A 17,249-nucleotide genomic window follows, 5' to 3' on the forward strand; every position below is an offset into this window, starting at 1 on the left:
CGATTTTGATGCTATCATAGTCGTTCCCCTAGCACTCCCACTCAAAAGGCAATTTGACCGAAAACGTAAATACGGTCAAACTTAAAAGTGGCGTCCGAGAGTTACCCTTTAAATGCCACAAAAACGTATTTATAACACAAATTGTATTGATAACCCGTGCACCAATCATACCGGATAGATCAATTTTCCTTTTTTTTTGTATGTAATATACATTAGATAGTCTCTGAATGGTTCGTTGGTGGTCCACGTGAAGCTTAACTGTATGACATAGTGTCTGAGAAAACCAGATGTTTTTATACCCCTACAAGTTTGCCATGCTACTAGTCATCTGTGTGAATGATATTGAGTCATCAGTCATAATATGCCCATGATCCACTAGGATGATTCATATTTGAAGTAGTATGTTGTGAATGGGTAGTAAACACAATTTTTTCATCACTTGAAATATTTGTATTCTGCTGTGGTGTGCGCTTTAATCTTGACACGAGAAGAGAAAAAAGTGAGATCGGAGTTATGATAGGGTATTTCTTGGTGTTTCACGTCATTTCTTACTAAGACAGATTGTTTTGCTGATTGTTGTCATGAGTTCAGTCTGGCGTTGTACGTACATGTTAGTTGAATATGGCTACTTGTTTGCCTCACACTTTCACACATTTGACATCAATCTCATGTTAATTGTGGATGTGGTTCTTCTGGTTTCTCTTCTGATTGCAATCTCTAAAGACACATACTCATTTTACGCCTGGATTCGGATGATCTGGCGTCACAGTTGCTCATATTTCCTGTTTATTTTTTAAACACCAATAGGGAATCTTGTGAAGAGCAACAAGTCACATATTAGAAATGCATCAAGACAGAAAGAAAAGTGGATACATCATAGTGTGATGCAATAAATATGTTTAGTATGTTTAGTCAGTGACCAGAAATCCCTCAAAACAGGTTGCACTGCTTCTCTGTTCTTTATTTGTATTATTTTGTCTTGCATTTCAGTTCTCATTTTTTAACCACATCTTACTTGGTTAACAAGCAATTTCATACTGTAACTTCATCCCACACCTACTGCAAGACCACATTAAGTTCTAAGAAAAACGATTTATTTGGAGAAATTCTGAGAACTAAATGGGTTTTTTTGCAATTTCATAATCCATTTAGTTTCCAGCAGAATGAGCACTGGATTCTTAATAGACCATATCCATTTACTCATTGTTATCTCTTTTAGTCAAGGGTTCTTCTGATAATCACGGCACAGTCGTACGAAAAGATGACTTCCGGTGAAAAGACTTGTCACTGTGACTTGTCTCTTCTTCAATCAACTGTCCTAATATCATAAAAAGCCTTAAGGCTTAATACTTAGACAAATATATATATATATATATATATATATATATATATATAAAAAAAATTAAATCAAAGTCATGTGGTGCAAAAACAAATGGAAATGATGTCAAAGAAGGAGCCCTGCAGACCCTCATGAGTATGTGTCAATAAGTTTCCTAATATTTCAGATCATTTGACTAAGAAAAGTTAAGTTCAGGTTGTAATATGTCATACAATATGCTGTGACTCCACAAAAAATAATAATACTAAAAGTCACCAGGAATTTTTTTTACAGAATTTTGCAGTGCTAATTATAAATGGTTTATCCATGCGCATCATTTTGTTCAAATTCATATGCCCTAGTAATCTTCAGTCAAAAACGTTAGCTTCGAAACATGACTCATAAAATTTTCAAACCCACATAAATTTTTTTTTTCTTTCCTAAAACATAGATTATAACGCCAGAGATGTGGCATAGCGATTAGTGTGAAACATGCAGATGCAAGTATGGCTTGCATCATATCCTGTTTCCCTTTCATCCTTTACTGCCTCCTCTATCATTTATTAGCCCTAAATAAATTAAATTAAATAATTAAATCATTATTTGTTTGTATACATTGTTTTGACTGATTTCCATTCTCAATGATGAAAACGTTTAAAGTCACCAGTAAAGCAACATTGACAATTCTTGTTTTTTCATGAAATATTGCAGTGATTTGTCCATGCCCTTGTAAAAAAATAATGCAACAACATCTCTTCTCTTCTCTGTTGATGTGTTTTCAGCGTGAGGGCGGGACAACCTGTCACTCACATGCGATCCAATCAATTCCCAATGATAAAAATCAAGTCTCGCCCTACATTTGTTTGAGAAGTCTTTTTATTCTAATATTCGTCACAATAAGGAAAGAACTTGTGTTGTCACGATACTCAAATTTCCAGCTTCGATACGATACCTTGAAAAATACCGATATTCAATACCATTTTCTGTACCACGGGGAAAACTGCCATATATATCACCATACAGATCATTTATTAACTCAATTTTTTGATCATTTGAGTAATTTTGTTGTTATAGCTTACACAGAGAACATGGAGGCTTTATTTGAATAGTTGAACTAGATTTACAAAAAAAAGTAAACAGTCAGTAATAAAATTAGAACAAATAGCACAAATAAATACAACAAAAATAAAGAGACAAATGAAATAAACATGGCTTTACGTTTTTCAGGTGCGTCCAACAGTATTATTCAGGTAAAGAAATACCACAGAAATGAAAGTAATCAAATGTAAAATATCACTGGATAGTTTTCATTGTATAACTGCTAACAACTAAAGTTACAAAAGTTATTCGGTCAAGAGCAGCGAGGGATTTTCTCTTTGTCTTTTGTTCTTTGATTAAAGCTGCAGTCCGTAACTTTTGCCGCTCTAGCGGTTAATAAACAGAACTGCATGCGTCTTGTGGAAGAACATTGTAGCCGGATCTCCTTCTCTCTGTTTCTGTCTATGACGAGTTACGCGGGAACTGGGCTTCTCCGCAGCGGTAAGACCCGAACTAGTCTAAAATAGTCCCAATATAAACACTTATTACAGGTGTACCATAGTGATTCAGGATAAGACGAAAACACGGTTTGGAAAATGGATTCATGATTTACTCACTTATTATATAAATGTTGTACATGTTAAATACAAAAATAAGTTACAGACAGCAGCAGGAATATTAGGCTGCTGTCACTTTAACCCTTTAGAACCTGAAGCTAAAATAGGTGTTTTCCACATATTTACATTTTTTGACTTGTAAAATTCTTAGGTGTCATCTTTTTCAGAATAAAATTAGCTTTCAACAAATTACAGTTATTGACCATTACTGTGTGTGGTGAGTTTGTAAATAGAATAAAAAAAAAATTAAAAAAAAGGAGAATAAATTTACTGATTTTTATTTAGAAAAAGAAAAAAGAAAAATCACGCACGAAAGAAACTAACACTTTAAAGTTAAAAAAAGAAATATAATATATATATATATACAAGTCTTTTGTGTGACATTGGGTTGCACAGTTTTCATTTAGGACACTTTTTTTCATACACGCACACATACAAATGCACGCATTCATAGGCACGCACACATACACATGCACACACCACATGCTAAGATACGTGAAAGAGTAACTGCCATCCGCCTCCCAAGTTTCATTAAAAATCATCCCAATCCCCTCTTCTGCTGTCTACCACTTCTTTCGCCATGTATTTGTTAGTTTCTTTTATTATTTTATGCAATCCAAAACACTCTAACCTGCCGCTCTTTGTATCTCTCGGTTCAAATCCTCTGCCAGAAAGCTGCTGTCATTTGCTGATGGAAAGCATGAAATTACCGTAATAAGCCGTATTTTGTCTACTGTCAGGGGCAGTTTGAATGGTTTTGATAGTGCAAACGGTTGAAGAGTTACGGTAAAATTAATACAGCTTGCTGATATGTGTCGGTGATGACACAGCCGGTTCTAAAGGGTTAAGAGCTTATGCACGGATCCAATATACTGATACACTGGAACAACATGCGTTTTCTCTTAAAGATTATGTTCCAAAACTGACTATTTACCTGAATACTCAACAAGACGGGCATTTTGACATAATTTTGTATGTATTTCACCGTTTAATCGCAATAAGCCATGTTTGAGAGGCGGCTTTATGAGATCGCCACATAAATAGATCAGTGGTGCTCGTGGGAATGAGTCAAATTATCCGCATTACAAGCACTATTCAACCGGAGTGAGTGAGTGGAGGCGGGTGTGTGTACAACTGTCAATTGATCAATACTACCGAAAAAGAGTATTGGAACCAGTTCAGATATTTCAGTATCGATACATATCGATATTTCTGACAACGCCTCTCATAAGCGCACACACTCAGATATAAAGAGCACAGTATTGTCCATGGCCGCCCTGCTCTCTCTGGGTGACTCAGTGCTGAGCAGAGATCCTCTCAGCGGGAGTCCGCCTGGCTGTGGTCTCCACGTGGCGGTCGGCCTGTTCCCGTGCACTTTGATGACCCATAAATCCTGAGTTGTTTAACTCTTTTGGATGCCCTGATCCCTCTTCCAGTAACTCTGTTTTTCCCCCACTTGTTAAAAACCAGGAGGAGGAGGGAATGGGGCCAAGTGCCAGATTTTATCTCAACGGTCGGCTAGACAGAAGCAAGGCATGTTTCCATCGGCTTATTCTCTAAGAGTGATGGAATATCACTTCCGGTTAAGACCAAAAAGAGAACTGTCGTCATTTCTTAACAGTATGTGGCGACTGTGTTTATTTGTGAGGTCTATCTTTAGTCATTAAAGAACATTCAATAGGAGGTTAAAGTGTTTACCGGGCTTCTCTCCGAGCGTAGTGGTGTGAGTCACGAAGCTCAGTGTTGCTCTGTGCTCCTTGGACTGGATCCAGGATTTTCTGCAGTGTCACCAAATCCCAGCCTTTCATACTAAACAACCCCTGTTATTCAGAGAAAAGGCATGGAATGGTCTCAGCTCTGGTATTGCATGAATTAAACGCTGTCTTTTTGTTTCTGTGGCTCAGTTTGCACTAGGGCCGCTATATATATTGCTTAACTATATATGAAGAGTTCGGATGCAAAAGCCATCTGAAATTTTCTTCTAGAATGATCATTTTTATCAAGCTTGTATATTTAAATTCAGTAATTTCACTTAAATGGCAATGCAAATTACCTATTAATTGCCATTTAAGTGAAATTACTGAATTCAAATATACAGGCTTGATAAAAATGATCATTCTAGAAGAAAATTTCAGACGGCACTTAGAGGCTTTTGCATCTGAACTCTTCATATAGAGTTTGACTATAAGCCTTTAAATAATGCGAAATTCAAAATGTGATAATGCTTTACGTGTGTAAAATAAGTGTAAATTATATTTAAATATATAGAAAATGGTATAACCAACATACATATTATACATTTTTTTGCGACAAGAAAGCATCCTTACAATTTCTGAAATTAAAAAGCAGTTTTACTCTAGCATTACATAAAAAGTAAGTCATTTTAACATCAGTTTAAACCAGGGTGTTTGTGGTTTCAGGTAGGCCTACATTAGGTTAGAAATTAAATAATCAAATGTAAAAATAAATCACTGTATGAACTAAATACTGATTCTTATTAAAGCTACAAAAGTTATTCAGTCAAGAGCAGTGAGTGATTTTCTCTGTCTATTGTTGTTTGATTAACATTAGCATTAAGCACACGGATAGAAGCAGGATTATTAGGATGCTGTCACTTTAAGAGCTGCACGGCTCCAATATATTGATACACACACACCTTTTTTCTCAACTGTGTTTACGTGAATACTCACCAAGACGGGCATTTTGACATCATTTTGTGTGTATTTGGCCAGATAAACTGTGGAAGAGAACTGGAATCGGGATTACATGCTACATGAGGCGGTTTTCTGTAAGCGTGAGTACTTTGCTTATTGCACCTAAAACATTAAGCATGTCACACGTATCTAACGGTCATGAGTCCAGTCTACTCTCTGCGTCGACCTAAAACTTTTGAACTATTAAATTCATTGAGTTATCGTAACGCGATATGCACGTTTGCGATATTTCGATATATCGCGGTGCCCTAGTTTGCACTGCAGTTAATGCAGAACTACTTAGAAACCATTGGTTATGGACAGAAATGGGAATATTTCAGTTAGATTCCTAGGACATAGACATATTTGTAACATTTTAAGCCAGCTGCCCGCTGATAAACTTGAAAAAGAATGTCACATTTATCCGTTGATCCTCAATCCTGTCGCATTGACTCAGCAATGAAAGATGTGTAATCGTTTAAGCATGTCTCACAGATTCTGTCACTTACTGCAGCCTCTCTTCAGCCAATTGTCATTCAGTTCGCAGAAATAAGAACAGAAGCACCACGTGGACGTGAACATCATGGGCAACAACTGGTGTCACGGCGATGAGCTCCTTCGCTGAGGAAAAGAGGGAATGCCACAAAACAGTTTTGATCAAATAGTTGTTAGGTTGAAGTGGAGGTGGGGAGGAGTTACGCTAGCGCATTGGACATGCCAAAGCAATGAGAGACCGCCCATCAACAGCGACTGAGAATTCACATCTTTATGTTGTTCCCAGAGGTTGCGAAGAGAGTTGGTTGGACTCTTAACTCAGCAGATGAATTGGTTTTTTGAGCGCTGAAAGAAAATCAGTGAGTGGGTCGCATCTGTCACCCTTAAGAGGACATTACGCACATCTCTAATGGACCGTGCCGTTGTGTACTCTTGATCAAGGAATCCTTTCTCTTGGACACTAAGCAGTCTCAAGTTAAAAGGATCTTTTGGCAGTTTTACAGCTTCACATCACATCAAAAGCCGTGTGGTATGGCACTACATGAAAAGCACGGTTAAACACTACTGGAAGGGCGAGTAAGCAGTTTCCCTCTGTGTGGCTACACACCAGCTCTAAGATCATTCCCTTTCTTCCATATATCCTACACAAGCCTTCATAAATCCAACACTGACCGACCCTTTCATGAGAAAGTGATCCTATCTGCAAGCCAACGTGTGTGTGTGTGTTCACAGAGACCCTACAGCATGGACTGTGGGTGGCCTGTGCTCTTAAATTTGGATGTCAACCCAATTCCAAAACCAGACAATAAAGGCTTGTAGTTGTTTCAGACAATCACAATCAGCCAAACTTCACCTCCATGAAAAGAGACATAGAGGACCCACCACAGGGATCTTTACAGCAGACGGTGGTGAGTATTTACCGGAAAGCACTGAATGCCTCCAACCGACATTGGTGTCGTCACACCAAGAGACTGTAAATGAAACCCACAAAGAAGAACCCACACTGAGCCGCTTGGACGGCAGCCATTCTTCTGAGAGGAACCATGTCCTAGCAACATGTGCTTTGGTGACACAAGATGACCACTCAGACCCACAGGTGGGTTTCGAAAAGATTCGAGATTTGACCGTCAACAAACTCTAAAGCTTGTACTGTACCATCCAACACTTTATGATACACCAACCTTTGGGAAATCCTTATGGTTTTTCAACAGCGACAGGATAACATGTTGTTGGGCTCTCTTTAAGTTTTGAATCTGTGGTCATTCTCTCAGTATGATCTTTGGCATTGAATGCCATCTTGAGTCATCCACTCCTTTCATTGCTTTTATAGCCTTTTAAATTATTATACCGCAACACTGCAGGTGTAAAGTGTTGTGATACAAATATTGTTCCAACTGTGATGACCATCATGTTTTCCCAAGCTTTTACTCCAATGGCCATAATCTTGAACTAGCACCAAATTACTGTAGATATTAGTTTAGTATCACATTGTCAGACTTCAACATGCATTCAAAATGAATCCTATTCATTTCCTTGACACATGTTCCTGTATTAATTGTCCACAATTCATCTGTGGAATGAAAAATTGCTTGTCTTTGTCATTCTCACTGAAACTACTTTACTTTTCGGGTGAAGTCACCAATTCCTCTTCTTTTTCAAACCCCTCCCCTTTAACCACATGGTTCCCTTAGGACCCTCTTTTCATCATCTACTTAATAATTCCCATTGGATAAAATCAAGACTACATTTTTTTCTCAATATCTTTTCACTTGGAAATACGTCTTCTATGCATTTCATGTTTATTTCGTGACATCCATAACGCTGTGGTACAGAAATTCTGGAGAAACTTTACTTAATTTTTGGAGAACGTAATTTGTCCTGCATCTTCAAAGTTTCCAGAGAACCGTAATGTAAAATAGACTTCGGTCTTTGACTGACCGCATCTAATAGTTTTGTCATATGATTGACAGACAGCTCTATCTGGGACTGTTTGGAAGCTACTAGTGTCACTACAGATACATCAAGCTTCAGTCAACTGTTGTCAGAAGTCATTCTCACTTTTGAAGGCTAACCATGCAGCCTGTGAAGACCAACGCTGACTTTTTAAAAGTCAAGGATGATCATTTTAATGCAGAATTGGGAGATATAATATTTGTGCCCAATTCAGCATGGTAAACACATCATGGTGTCTATGTAGTTTTTTTTTTGTTTTTTTTTAACACCACTTTTTTATTAACATATGAGGTATTCACACCGACTATATTTTGAAACGAGTGAAAGTTTTCATTTTCATTAGCAGTTGGTGACACAAATTAGAGAGAAATAAATGCACCACCAAAAAGTCATACAGTAAATATTAAGGGGGGAGAAGCTCAGGATTTTCTTTAAGACCCGATGTTTATGAGTTGAGGGGGTGTCAGTGAGAAACATGGCAGAATACCACAATACTAATAGGTATTTAGCAGTGACATTGTCAAGATTTTTTTTTTTTTTTTTTTACAACAACATAATTGCAACACAAAAAATAATAGCATTGTAATATACCAATACAATATAAAACAAAGTTTACAGTTGCTTCATAAATTACTTAACACACCTGATGCACTTCTTTATTTTCTAGAAGTAGAGTTAAAAACCTTGCTGTATTTTTGTGTAGTTGAGAAGGTACACCGCCATCTTGCTCCGATGAAAGTGAACTTGAACATTGTAAACACGACTTTCAAACTTGTAAATACAAACTTTCCAGGAGGACTTGAATGCACCATATGACTAACAATACACCACTTAGCAACCTCAAGCAATAAAATAACGATTTCTGCGTGTCACATTCCTTGCTGCACGAATCTTATTAAAGCAACAGAGGCAGACGGAAGGTGGACAACGTGGAGACATTACCGAAATTTCAGGATAATCTTTTCCAGAAATTTTCTCATGACCACACCAAATGTCTAACTGCAGATGGTCTTCCATTGACCCAAACAGACGACATGCATTAGTGCTTAAGGTGGACCGTGATCATTTTGTAATGAATTCTTGTCTGCACAGATCACTTCATCCAGTCATCAATCAGTAGGGGAGTTTAGACAGCTGTGGATACGGAGGAGACTGAAGGGACAGTCAGAGGTGTGTAATAGCGATCGATGGTTAAGAGCCGTTGAGATGAGTAATCTGGTAGACTTGTGAGAACCAGTGACAGGGAGATCTGCGGTTAAATCTGAGCACATCACTGCATTCCTCTGTGCTTTCCCATCATAAACTCAACACCCGCCATTACCCCTCCCCCCAGATCCCGGTCTACCCCCCGCAGGCACGGTGAAACATGCCAGTGTCCTTATCACATTTATATATATATAATTAAATATATATAAGTGGAGATGGAAAAGTGGGTCTTAGTGTGCAGTAACGATGACTCGGAAAAAGAATGATCTTTGGAAAATGTGTGTGTGTGATCAAAAGTTTAGGATAATAAAAAAAAATTATGTTTTTGAAAGAAGTCTCTTATGCTCATCAAGGCATATTAGTGTCAACATATAGTGATTTCTGATGGATCATTTGACACTAAAGACTGGACTAAGCCATCACAGGAATACATTACCCACATTCAAGAATGCATTAAGCAAGAATAATAAAAAAAAAAAAGATATGTTCTTTCAATACATTGCATGTTCAGATATTCATACAACAAAATATTCTGAGACATGAATATTTTGTTTAAAAGAATTGCCGCTAACTGGCAACTTCTCTTTTTAACACTGGCGGGGAAATCGTTGTTATTTTAAATTATAATATTTCACACAGTTTTCAATGTATTTTTGTTTAAACAAATGCAGCTTTGGCGAACATAAGAAACTTCATTCAACATTTATAAAAACTATATATAGATATGTATATGTGTGTATGTATATATTTATATATATATATATATATATATATATATATATATATATATATATATATATATATATATATACTGTATATATATACTGTATATATATATGTGTGTGTGTATATATACAGTGCTATGCATAAGTTTAGACACCCATGCTAAAGTTGACTAAAAAGAGGAATAAAAAAATCATCTTTTGGAAATTGAACTTAATGCCTTAATTTAAAAAATTTGGAAAAATCCAACCTTTAAGGACACCAATTTTCTTTGTGAATGAATAATGTATCGTAAATAAATAAATGTTCTTCCTTAAAATGCAGGGTGCATAAGTTTGGACACCCCTATGTTAAATTCCCATAGAGGCAGACAGAGTTTTATTTTTAAGTATTTTTTTTATTTTTTTTTATTGTAGGATACTTTGCATCCTGATAAAGTTCCCTTGGCCTTTGGAATTAAAATAGCCCCACATCATCACATAGCCTTCACCATACCTAGAGATTGGCATGGGGTACTTTCCATAAGATCATCTCTCAATGCAAATCAAACCAGCTATTAGGCTAACTGAAATAAAACCATGCCAATCTCTAGGTATGGTGAAGGCTATGTGATGATGTGGGGCTATTTTAATCCCAAAGGCCAAGGGAACTTTATCAGGATGCATAGTATCCTGGATCCATGAAGTAACTGGCCTTTAAAAATAAAAATCTGCCTGCCTATGGGAATATAACATAGGGGTGTCCAAACTTATGCACCCTGTATTTTAAGTAAGAACATTTATTTATTTACGATACATTATTCATTCACAAAGAAAATTGGTGTCCTTAAAGGTTGGATTTTTCCTAATTTTTTTAATTAAGGCATTAAGTTCAATTTCCAAAAGATGATTTGTTATTCCTCTTTTTAGTCAACTTTAGCATGGGTGTCTAAACTTATGCATAGCACTGTATATATATATACACACACACACACACACACATATATATATATATACATATACACGTCAAATCATATCTTAGCTCAAACTTCAAAAAGTACAACATTTTGAAGCAATTTAATTAAACGGAAAAAAAAAGCATACTGTTCATATAATAGTGTGTTAGATTCAGTATATATCTATCCCTCAGCTGAAAACTCAGCTACACTACCAGTCAAAAGTTTGGAATAATATAAATGTATATATATATATATATATATATATATATATATATATATATATATATATATACAAACCCTTTCCAAAAAATTAGAATATCATGGAAAAGTTTATTTATTTCCATAATTCCATTCAAAACGTCAAACTTCCATAGATTATAGATTCAGGGCCCACAACTTTTCAACAATACGATTTCAAGTATTTAGTTGTTTATTTGTACATAATTTGGGCTTCCAGCTCATAAAACCCACGAAAACAGGATTTAAAAAAATTTGAATATCACATGAAATCACACAGTAATAACACAGTGATACCATGGTCATTGAAGCAGGTTTTGGTTCTTTTGGCAGTGTGGGCAGGTGCAAATCCTGCTGGGAAATGAAGGAAGCATCTCCATAAAGCTTGTCTGCTGAAGGAAGCATGAAGTGCTCTGGAAATGTCCTGGTAGACGGCTGCGTTGAGTGGACAGCACAGTGGACCAACACCAGCCGATGACAAACCAACACAGACTGTGGAAACTTCACACTGGACTTCCAGCATCTTGGATTGTGTGCCTCTCCATTCTTCCTCCAGACTCTGGGACTTTGGTTTCCAAATGAGATGCAAAATTTGCTCTCATCAGAAAAGAGGACTTTGGTCCACTGTGCTTTATTAAATCCAGAGTCAACGCAGCCAGCCGTCTACCAGGACATTTCCAGAGCACTTCATGCTTCCTTTAGCAGACAAGCTTTATGGAGATGCTTCCTTCATTTCCCAGCAGGATTTGCACCTGCCCAAATTATGTACAAATAAACAACTAAATACTTGAAATCGTTTAAGTTGTGGGCCCTGAATCTATAATCTATGGAAGTTTAACGTTTTGAATGGAATTATGGAAATAAATAAACTTTTCCATGATATTCTAATTTTTTGGAAAGGCCTGTATATATACAGGTGAAACTCGAAAAATTTGAATATTGTGCAAAAGTTGTAATTTTGATGATTATGGTTTACAGCTTATGAAAACCCCAAATGCAAAACCGCAGAAAATTAAATTTTAAATACAGAAATGTCGGCCCTCTGAAAAGCATCGTCATGCATATGTGTATAGTTATATATACTAAATATATTAGTTTCACCTTTTAATTTGAATTACTGAAATACACAAATAGATAGATAGATAGATAGATAGATAGATAGATAGATAGATAGATAGATAGATAGATAGATAGATAGATAGATAGATAGATAGATAGATAGATAGATAGATAGATAGATAGATAGATAGATAGATAGATAGATAGATAGATAGATAGATAGATAGTGTATCTGAGTGTTCAGCTGAAGGGACAGATATATACTGAATCCAACAAATATATTATATGAACAGTATGATTTAAAATAAATAATTAGCATTAATGCCTCAAACTGTTGTACTTTTTTGAGTTTGAGGTTAGATATGATTTGACGTGTTGTTGACAGATTCCCCCAAACATACTGATTACAGTGAAATTACTAAGAGGGACAGAAACCAAAAGTTGCAGAACACAAAATGTCACGCTGCATGTCTCATAACAGAAGAGCTTCACAAGACTCTGAGGCATGACAGCGGTCAAGAAAAGCTTGAAGCATGCGTGTTGTTTCACACTGACCTCTGTGACCTGTGCCCAAGTCAGCATCTACACACTTACTCACCATGCCTTACACAACGGCAAACACAAATGACTCAACAGGGGATTAAAGTCATGTCATCATCATTAAATACTGTCAGGATCAATTGATGTTTTAATATTTATTTAGTCAAATATTGTTCCCCAGATTTGTGTGCAAAGTTACAACCTTTGGACTTACGCACTAGCATTGAAAAGTATGACGGCACCCCCTGCTGTCATGTTTTGTTTTGCAAAAATTCAGTGTTCTTCTGTTCAACTGCATTATGATTATGAGGATTAAAGCCACAAACTGAACTAAAAATACTCTCAACAGGGAGCAGGAGACAGCTTCATCGGTGCTCTGGCTTTCTACATGGCTCAATATCCCACAATGCCACTGGAAGAGATGGCCAGGAGAGCCAACCTCGTCGCAGCAGTGTCTGTGCAGACGGTCGGCACTCAAACATCTTTTCCATTTCAGAAGGATCTGCCAACTGAACTGTTCTGAAGGTGACACACCAAAAAAAATGTAATCTGTGCACAGTGTCCACAGAATTACTGTGTATAATAAACAATACCAAGTACTGGAGAGTTCTTGATTTCATTTCCTTGCCTAGATGATTATATCATTATATCTTTTTTTTTTCTTCTTAGAATTGCGAGTTTATTTCACGCAATTCTGAGAAAATAAAAGTCAGAATTGTGAGATTAAAAAGTTGCAAATTTGCAATTACCTTTTTTTTTATTTATTTTTTTTATTCAGTGGCGGAAACGAGCTTCCTTACTTCTCACAATTCACTATTAAGAGGTTTATATATTGGTCAAAGTTTTGTTCAAAGCAAGAGTAAGTTAATCTCAAAAGAGAAAGTTCTGGAATTTAAGTAACGGTCTGTTTGTTGTAATCGAGAGTAAAACGATTCCCAGAAAGCATCACTGAAGATAAGAACAGTTGTCATAGTGAAAATGTCTATATATGTAGGAAAGCACAAACAGCACAGGCGGTTTCGTATGTTTGAATTGCTGTTATTTTTGTGGTAACAATTATGTACACAGATCTCTTTTTTTCTTTCTACAAAATAAATTTTGCTGGCTAATTATTCCAGCCTAAAGCGATCTGTCATCGAGTGGGAGGTTCATTGTTCGCTGTAGGGTCAACTTTGCCTTGGTAGAAAAAAGGAAACAAAAGAAGTGAACATAATGGACTTCTTGTAATGGTCTTAACAACACATCATCCTGTGTCTCGTCTCATTACACCAGTTATCCGGCTCTTCTGGCGTAGTTGATCACCACACTGTGACCAGTAACACTTTAAAAGTCCTTTTTCTCAGTGTCTGTCTCACAAGTTTCTCCCATTTCTTTAAAGAGAGCGTATCTTCCTCTTCTCAAAGAACAGAACATGTTTGTTCACTGTGGAGAGCAATGAGGAGAAAAGAAAAAAACATTAACGGAAATATGTAATGAAATCACATTATGGGATCACAATTATTCTATAGATAACCCTAGTGGAAAAATGGCAAACAAGTGTATAGAACAATATTTAGGTAACACTTTACAATAAGGTCTCATTCTCAGTTAATACATTAGCTAAAATTGAACTAACAATGAACACACACATATTTCAGATTTGGGTCTAGATTTCCAGGCTACTCTATTTCTGCATCATCACCAGCCATAGCAGATCGAGTCCATCAAGACCAAATACATCAACAATGCCATTTTCATTAATATGCTAAAACTATTCCAATAGTTTTTACTGAAATAAGATTAATAAATCCTGTAAATAAACTTAAGTAGATGCCTAATGTTAACAAGTAATGAAACCTTAATGTAAAGTGTTACTAATACTTATTTCTATGCGTTTATCTCTTCTTCCTTGACATGTACATATGGAATAGTTTGCATATCTGTTGTATCTGTGAGTTTATCTCGTTCACTGGGGGGTTGGGGCAATATTAAAATGGCTATGGAATGATATTTATTATTTAGATATAAAAAGTGGTATATGAATACATTTGAATTTAATTCAAGAAAAAAACTGTGCAAAAGTCTTATTTCACCAAAATATTATTTAAAGCCACTTATTTATATCTTTTTCTGTAGTGTGTCAGTAGGAAATATCAGTTTACATTTCCAAACATTCATTTTGCCATTAATTGTACGGTACTGTGAAAAGTTTTAGGCACTTGTGTAAAAATGCTGTAATCATTTTTCTAAATCAATATTTGGTGTGACCACACTTCAAAACAGCTTTTGAGTAAACCAACTTTACTTTACAATAATACTATACTTTTGCACAGTACTGTATAAGTCTAACAAAGTGAAGAATTTAATACAAACTGAATATGTGTGAAATTATTTGGCTTTAGCTCAATGACCAATCATGTATTTTTGTTTATTTTTAGTTTATAAGATACAGTACATAATATTTCCTTACACAGTATGGGTGTTTTCACATGAACATATAGGCTATAGCTAACTTTATACTTTGCAACAGGGTTGTCCTACATGTCCTTTTCAAAATTATCATCATTTTTGGGGTCCTTGACAATCAGATCAGGTTCTACCATTATAATAACGTTGACTCAAAGCACAATATATCATTTTGAGCCACTTAGTTTGTGTTCCTCAAATGAAAACAGGATCTATATGAAGTCAAACTGATGGTTCACCTCACCTATAGGGTCATGCTTTCGCAAAACCAGCTTGTCCCTCAATCGGCCCCTCTTTGTGTTAAAACAGTAACCCGTGCCAGCCGCGCTCATCATCTGAACCAGCAGCGTCCTGAAACACGAGAGCATTCAAGGCCACAGGTGAACAAAGCACTGACTGCAGTGTGTCTGTCATAAAACAAGACATTAAACCAGGCAACATCTCAAAACTCAATTTAAATCAAGCATTTAACCAGACTAAAGTTCACAAATTAATTTGTTAAACGTTCAACAGAACATATAACAGTCCTTGACAGTGAAATGCATTACACAGCATCATCTCTGTTTAAAGTCTGATACATTTATGATATTTTTACCTAAGATTTAAGGAGATATGAGGACATAACATTGTCTTTTCACACATATTACAGCATGGCAGCAGTATATTCTGCATAACAGTAAAGCATAAAGTGCTCACACAGTTTCAGTATGTAATCACACTGCAATGAGGACGAGGAATACTCACTTCGATTTGCTCTTGGCAACTAGATTGAGAAATAAATAAAAAGAAACATAATTAGCATTAGCAACTAACAATATGATCAAATGTAATGGGGCATATGTGGATATATGTTTGTTTATAAACAGATAATCACTAAATAACATCTAAAAACAAATATGTATGGCATATATTTGAACTGGGACACATAATGCGCACATTATACATTTATAGGTGAAACTGCTGGCTAGTTACAGTATTAGCCGCTACACGACGCGTCTGTTCTGCAGTCTACAAACACTATTATGCAGACAATGAGGTCTTGCAGATATTATATGATTATAGATGTACTCACGGTTCACAGTAGTGAGAAACATTTTTATTCTTCTATAACAGTTAAGAAATAACCGCTCCGAAATGTCACATTGAGCTCCTGTCACTTAAAGTTTCCGGCTCAATCTCCAGTGCTTCCGGTGTCATGTGGGATCTGTTTCTTTTTTTTTTTTCTTTTTTAAACTTACAGAGTTTGATATCAAGTTCTTGACACAATTCTTTTACACATTTTCACATTTGGTAAGTATAACTTGAAACAACAATAATTTGAAAAAAGAAAAGAAACAAACAAAAGATAAAGGGCATCACAAACATATATTAAATTCATTTAGCAGCGATACAGATCTTTGGGCTTTTCGATTTTTTAAAAACTTTACAGACTCAAAATACATTTTAAAGGCTGCTTTAAAATGAGCAAAGTTGGGTTTTGAGTTACTCCATTTAGTTTGATGAACATGAAATGTTCCTAATAATAGAAACAAATCAATAACATAAATTTTCTTTTAGAAAAGTCAAATTCATTTGTATGAAGCAACGTTACCACGAATTATCAATAAAATATAATAATGTTACTTGAAATAAAATCAACGTTAACTGAAATAAAATAAAAAATATATATTTTTTAAACTTAGACGTAGCCTATTTTATTTCATTTAGTTGAAAAAGCAACATTTCTTATTTTCATTTTGTTTAATGTGCTAAATATATACAAATATATACTACATAGGCTAAATAAAAATTAAAAATACAAAAATACACAACAATACTACTAAAACTTTAAATAAGATTAAAATGGAAAATACAAGAATAAAAACAAATTAAAAATATTTAAATAAAAAAAAAACTATAATAGTGTCTCTGTGATACTACAACACAGGGATACCAAAATGCAAAGGTACAATATATGAAGAGTTCAGATGCAAAAACCTCTAAATGCC

At 35.5% G+C, this 17,249-nt stretch overlaps 2 protein-coding genes across 11 annotated transcripts in view; one reads left to right on the forward strand and one right to left on the reverse strand.

Moving 5' to 3' along the window:
- The window catches only part of rbks (ribokinase), a 36,289-nt gene extending 22,855 nt beyond the window's left edge, over nucleotides 1-13,434 (forward strand). For 4 of the 10 annotated variants that reach the window (XM_081347738.1, XM_081347739.1, XM_081347732.1 and 1 more), the window contains one exon: nucleotides 13,166-13,419. In XM_081347738.1, coding sequence (XP_081203864.1) covers nucleotides 13,166-13,339 — 174 coding nt within the window. In that variant the 3' untranslated portion in view covers nucleotides 13,340-13,419. Of the gene's footprint in view, nucleotides 1-9,206; nucleotides 9,285-13,165 lie in introns of all 10 variants that reach the window. The other 6 variants (XM_081347733.1, XM_081347731.1, XM_081347737.1 and 3 more) reach the window with 5 other exon arrangements.
- Nucleotides 13,435-13,483: 49 nt separating this feature from the next.
- On the reverse strand, nucleotides 13,484-16,759 carry mrpl33 (mitochondrial ribosomal protein L33). The gene is made up of 4 exons (XM_081347742.1): nucleotides 16,334-16,759; nucleotides 16,006-16,024; nucleotides 15,506-15,612; nucleotides 13,484-14,238 (listed from the first exon to the last, which is right to left on the reverse strand). Exons 1-4 carry the CDS (start codon nucleotides 16,353-16,355, stop codon nucleotides 14,189-14,191), a joined length of 198 nt encoding a protein of 65 aa, XP_081203868.1. The 5' UTR covers nucleotides 16,356-16,759; the 3' UTR covers nucleotides 13,484-14,188.
- Nucleotides 16,760-17,249: the final 490 nt, after the last annotated feature.

Source organism: Scardinius erythrophthalmus (genome assembly GCF_964197995.2).
Source record: "Scardinius erythrophthalmus genome assembly, chromosome: 19".
Classification (NCBI taxonomy): domain Eukaryota; kingdom Metazoa; phylum Chordata; class Actinopteri; order Cypriniformes; family Leuciscidae; genus Scardinius; species Scardinius erythrophthalmus.